The 6000-nt window shown below is 36.8% G+C and overlaps 1 protein-coding gene across 1 annotated transcript in view; it reads right to left on the bottom strand.

The window, feature by feature from the left end:
• Positions 1 to 6000, bottom strand: part of strip2 (striatin interacting protein 2) — a 32604-nt gene that overhangs the window by 4564 nt on the left and 22040 nt on the right. The window contains exons 14-18 of the mRNA XM_037695894.1: positions 4939 to 5010; positions 3617 to 3691; positions 3288 to 3385; positions 2477 to 2603; positions 702 to 802 (exon numbers count right to left, since the gene is read on the bottom strand). Coding sequence (XP_037551822.1) covers positions 702 to 802; positions 2477 to 2603; positions 3288 to 3385; positions 3617 to 3691; positions 4939 to 5010 — 473 coding nt within the window. The remainder of the gene's footprint in view (positions 1 to 701; positions 803 to 2476; positions 2604 to 3287; positions 3386 to 3616; positions 3692 to 4938; positions 5011 to 6000) is intronic.

Here is a 6000-nt window from a genome sequence, read left to right as displayed (position 1 = left end):
GTCATGACACTTTTAGCTTATAACTACTGTTGAGGGACTTTTAGTTTTGAAGTCATTGTTGTGAGATTTTTAGCCCTTTAGCTACTGTTGTGGTACTTTTAACTTGTAGCTACCATTGAGGAACTTTTAGCTTGTAGATACCGTCATGAAAATCTTAGTTTGTAGCTGTTAGTGTGGAACTTCAGCCCTTTAGCTACTGTTGTGTGACTTTTAGCTTGTAGCTACTGTTGAGGGATTTTAGCTTGAAGCTGTTGTAGGGACATTTAGCTACCATTGTGCAACTTTTAGCTATAGGCTACTGTTTTGCCATATTTAGCCATCTACCATACTCCAATAGATCCTATTTTGCAACTTGTAGCCTACAGCTACCACTTTGCTACTTTTAACTTTCGGCTACCATTCTGCTTTCAGCTACTAGCTTGCTAATTTTACCCTTCAGTTATTTTAGCTGCTATTTGCTTTTAGCAATGGGCTTACTAATGTATCTTTTAGATTCTGTTTTGCTTATTTTTATTTGCGTTATGCTTGTTTATTTTTAATAATTCGGTTTTAGCTTCTTTTAAAAATGCCAGCGGTCATGCAGCTGTCGGCACCACGAAATTTTTCATAAAGTAATTACCACCAGTGAATAAAAAACTGTTTCCAGTTGTATGAGAAGTCCAGTTCTGAGCCGGAGGGAGTGACAGACGGATCGTACCGACCTGTTTTTGGCACTGATGTAGGACATGATGTTCTGGTTGAAGAACTTCAGGATGAGCGGGATGCAGTTGGCAAACACCAAGTGCTGGGAGACGATCTCAAACTGCAGGAAAGCAACGAGAGGTCAAGGCAGCCGAACGCTTACAAAAGTTACACATCGATTTAAGAGTTTTACTTCTTATTTGATTGTTTTATGCAATTTGTTTTAAATAAAAGACAAAAACATTTTAGTGCATTTTTATTTTGGTGCAGATTTGTTGAAAAAACAACAGATTAAAAAAAAAGTGTTTTCTTCAAATCTTCAGATCTGTTTACAACCTTTTCCTGCTCCTTTCACATTTTGTTCTGCTTCAGCTTCTTTCAGCTTCCTTGTGCAAATTTAAACTTTTTTTCAGCTATTTCCAGCTAACTTCAGCTGTTTTTTTTTCCAGCTGTTTTGTGCTCCTTTCAGATTCTTTCTGCTAACAACAACATTTTTGTGCTTCTTCCAACTTCTTTCTACAAATTTCAGCTTGTTATGCTCCTTTCAGCTTATTTACGCGTTTCAGCTTTTTCTGCTATTTCAGCTACTATTTAGCTGTTTTTAAGCTTTTTCGGATAATTCCACATTTTTTAACTCATTTCAACTTTTTTCTGTCTAATTCAGCAAAAATGTCCTCTCTCCACTTCCTCCTGCTAATTTAGCTACTTTTTAGCCGTTTTTTTTTTTTGTGTGTGTGTGTGCTAATTTCAGCTTTTTTCAGATAATTTCCACTTGTTTGTGCTCATTTCGGCTTCTTTCAGCCTAATTGGGCAAATACATGTTCTTTCTGCTTTCTTCTGCTAATTTAAGCTTGTTCTACCTTTTCAGCTACATATTTATATATTTTTTTTTAGCTAATTTCAACTGTTTTCAGATAAATTCAAGTTTTCTTGGTAATTTTCTGTTAAACTTGTTCTGTTAATTACTTTCTTTCTACTAATTTCAGCTTGTTATGCTCCTTTAAGCTTTTTTCTGCTACTTTCAGCTTTGTCTGCCCTTTCAGATAGTATTTAGCTCTTTTGATGCTAATGTTAGCTTTTTTAGCTAATTCCACATTTTATTTAGCTCATTTCAGTCCTTCCTTCTCTTAGTTTAAGCTTCTTTTTTCCCTTTTCAGCTATTTTTTTTAATTCAAGCTTTTTTTTTTTTGCTAATTGACTAATTTTTGTGCACGTTTCTTGTTATTTAAAACAAATTCAGAAAATATGTGTTCTTTCTCTACTTTCTTCTGCTAATTTAAGTTTGTTCTTCCATTTCAGCTACATTTCAAAATGTTTTTTTTAGAGAACTTCAGCTGCTTTTGTTCTTGTGCAATAAGCATTCACACTGCATTTTTGCAGGAAATGCAAATTATCTAGTTATAATGAAAAAGTCAAGAACCAGTGACGTTTTATAGTAAAACACCTCATTAAAGATAAAAACAAAGCAATTTTAAGATTAAGATTGTTTTTTCTAAAAACAGACTAAATGATTTGTCCTTGAGCTGCGTGTTTATTATTAATTTTGTTTCTAATTACGGAATAAGTTGGATTTATTAAGCGGTCCTCGGCTGGTGCGTGTAAGTCCGTTTAGTGCCAGCAGAGAGAGCCAGCGCCACCACCGAGCCCCGGTCCCTCCAGAGCAACAGAAAATATCTGCATCCGCTTCCTCCCTCTCACAAATCTAAAGACAGGAGTCGGTTGTAGCTCAACCACGAGCGACTCTGAGGAGGAGAGAGAGTGATGAAGGTGGGGATGAAGAGGACGCGTGTGTTACCTGATAGATGTGGTTCAGCTTGAAGTGTTTGAGGAGCAGCAGCAGCAGCGCAGAGATGGCCTTCACGATGATTTCTTTGTGACGGTTCACGTCAATGCCCAGCTTCATGCTCTGAAGGACCGTGATCCTGGAGCGCGCGCACACACACACACACACAAACTTTCAACTCGATTCTGAAGTAAATAAACAAACACCATCAAAGACTTGGGTGTTCAAACATGCACGCCATGAAGTTAGCAAAATTTCTCGTGAACCATTGGACGGATTTTAATAAAACTCCCTGGAAGAACTCAACGGATGTACTTCTACAGCTCCTTCACTTTTGGAGACAACCCAATTCAAGATGGCCACCACAGCTAATCGACCTTTGCAGACAGAAAAGTGGCTACAACTCAGTCAGTTTCAGACGTTGGGCTAAAATTTAGCGCGGCAGTAGCCGAAAGTCATCCTCAACACAAACTCTGAGTACTAATCAGTTGTTTAAAAAAATCTGTTTAAAACTTTGCTATCGACTATTGGAGTCAAATGTATCTGTTAGCAAAATTTCTCAACTCAGTCACAGACCTTAGAAACCCAGTCAGCTTTAAATATATTGAGCTAAAATTTGGTGTGGTGGTAGCTGGGAGTCATTCACAGCACACACTCCGAGTGCTAATAGATGATACAATGCTGAGAGAAATTCTGCATAACGTTACATTCTAGGTTTGACCCAAACGACTAGAACTCCATAATTTCTCATCGCATGATGATCTCGAGTCTGAAGATCTGCACAAAAAGCATTTAAAGGCTCACGTCCCTGCACAGAACTTACGGCATCTCCTCTGGCAGCACGTCAGCTAGGATGTTGATGGAGTCGGTTTTAGCTTTGGAGGTGGGAGCTGCAGCCAGCAGGAGCTTCAAGAGAGCGATCTAACAAAAAGCATGACGCCAACTGAGGTTTGAAAACGGGTTGAAAAGTACATTTCCTTCAACAGTTTAGAGTAAAAACATAAAACTACAGAAAGAATCCCAAAGAGCTAAAAGATTTTAGTCATTCAAAGATACTTTAGCTTAAAAATACATTTTACCAACATCTACATAGAAAAAGAGTCTTTTCTCTAAAAGTCGAAACGACTGACTAATGAGACGGTAATAACTCACCACATACTGGGAGAGATTAGGAAGCATCCCCACATATAAACTCTCTGCTGGTGTCTCCTCCACCTCCTCCGCACCCTGTCAGCACAACATCCACTTAGCACTCACAGCGTCGAGCGACAATTAAGAGAAACCCCTTAAAGCTTCAACCACAGACAGATTTTACTAACAGACCAACTGACACCACCTTCTCGTTATTGGAATTGAAACCAATATAAGGAATCGTGTGATGCATTTTTGGAACCAGAGTCTGTGCATGAGAGATGTAGGGCTTTAAGCTCCGCCTACTCCCCCCTCTCACACAACCGTGGTGTTAAATGAGCTTTTATTTAAGCGTTAAAAAGCTAATTACGGCTAAACGTGTTTAATAGAACAAAAAGAACCAGAAAATACCTGATTATTATTGAGTATTTTGTTTGCATGGAGGGGGCGGGGCTTAAGACATGCACAAGGGCCCCGAGGTTTAGAGGGCTAAGCCCCGCCTACTCCTCCCCCATACAACCGTTGAGCTTTAACTTAAGCATTAAACATCTAATTACGACTAAACACGTTTAATAGAACAAAACGCAGCAAGGTACCAGAAAATACCTGATTATTATTGAGTATTTGTTTACATGAAGGGGGCGGGGCTTAAGATATGCACAAGGGCCCCGAGGCTTAGAGGGCTCAAAAATTTTTTTATTAAATGAATCAAATGTTTAAAATATTTCACTTAAATCCAATAAAGCCCACATCGCTGAAAACACTTCATTTAATAAAGCTGCATTAACGTTTTTGGTCAGATTTTGTTTATTAGCTTTAATTTAATTTATTTTTACAGTTTTAAAGGCAATACAGTACTTTAAGGTTTATTAAAAGGCTTTAGTCTGTCAGTCTGAGCCATAATGGTTGGAAAATATCCCAGTTGCTTTGCAGAAATAGTCATTTTTCAGTATTTTTACCTTCATCTCGAAGTTCACGTGACAAAATCTGTTTCAAACGACCTGTCATTTTTCATGAAGTCAGGTAAAAATGAATTTTATCTCAGATTTTAATGTCCCTATTACATTAAAATTCAATAGAACCATTAAAAAATAAAGTTTATTCTGCTTTACTGCTGCAGTTTTTAAATTCTGTATCTGGACTTTTTCTCTATTGCCATGCCACTTTAAGATCATGTGACTTGTGAAAATATTGACTTAGTTTTTGAGTTTAAATAGAGACAGTTCAGATCCACTTGTGGTTTGTGCAGAAACAGCTGACAGAGTAGATTCTCTCAGATTTTAAGTTTGTAGATTTTCTCTGTTTTAGACTTTTGGAGATTAAATTAGAGAATCCCTGCTCACCAAGCTCAGCGGACACTGCTGCAGCTCCTCTTCCCTCTTGATCTGGACCTCAGCAATGGACACATACTTGTGCTGAAGAAGAGAAAAAAAATACAAACAAAAAACATTTAGGTTTGACAATAATTACTAACTAGAGAAATTGCATTTCCTGTGAAATTGCAGCGCGAATGCTTATTGCAGAAGAACTTGCTGAAAACAGCTGAAATTAGCTTAAAAGAACATGCTGAAATGGGAGAACAATTCTAAATTCACAGAAAGCTAAAAAGCAGACAGAACAAATATAAGCTGAATTAAATTTAAATAAGCAGAAATTATCACAAAAATTAAGGTTAGCTAAAAAAGTGAAATTAGCAACAAAAAATTGCTGAAAAGTAGTTGAAAAGGCAAAAAGAGTCTTAAATTGCCAGAAGGAAGCGGAAAGGGCTGAAATGAGAAAAAAAATGTGGAACTAGCTGAAAAGGCTAAAATTAGCATAAAACAGCTAAACAGTGGCTGAAATAGCAGAAAAAGCTGGAACTACCAGAAAAAAGCTGAAAGGAGCATATCAAGCTGAAATTAGCATAAATTAATTCACTAGGCTGAAAGTAGGAAAAAATACCACGAAAAGATTGAATTTATCTAAAAACAGCTGAAATTAGCTAAAAAAATGCTAAAAAAAACCATAGCTGAAAATGTATAAGTATAAATTAGCAGAAGAAAGCAGAAAGAGCACACATTTTCCAAATTAGGATGAAAGAAGCAGAAATGAGCACAAAATAGTGGAAAATGTCTGAAAAAAGCTGAAATTAGAAACAACAACAACAACAAAAAAACAGCTGAAAAGTAGCTAAGGAAGTGGAGAGAGCACAGTTTTGCTGAATTAGGCTGAAAAAAGTTTAAATAAGTGCAAAAAATGTGGAATATGTTTATAAAAAAAACAACAAATTAGCATAAAACAAATGAAATAGTAGAAAAAGCTGACAATTGAAGAAATAAGCAGAAAGGAACATCACAAGCTGAAAACTGAAAGGAGTTAGAAGAAGCACAAAAATGCTGTAGTTAGCAGAAAGATTCTGAAAGGAG

Source organism: Nematolebias whitei, chromosome 22, assembly GCF_014905685.2.
Source record: "Nematolebias whitei isolate Nwh7 chromosome 22, NemWhi1, whole genome shotgun sequence".
In the NCBI taxonomy this organism is placed as follows: domain Eukaryota; kingdom Metazoa; phylum Chordata; class Actinopteri; order Cyprinodontiformes; family Rivulidae; genus Nematolebias; species Nematolebias whitei.
The sequence above is the reverse complement of the archived record's forward strand: the minus strand, read 5'-3'. Positions and strand labels throughout refer to the sequence as shown.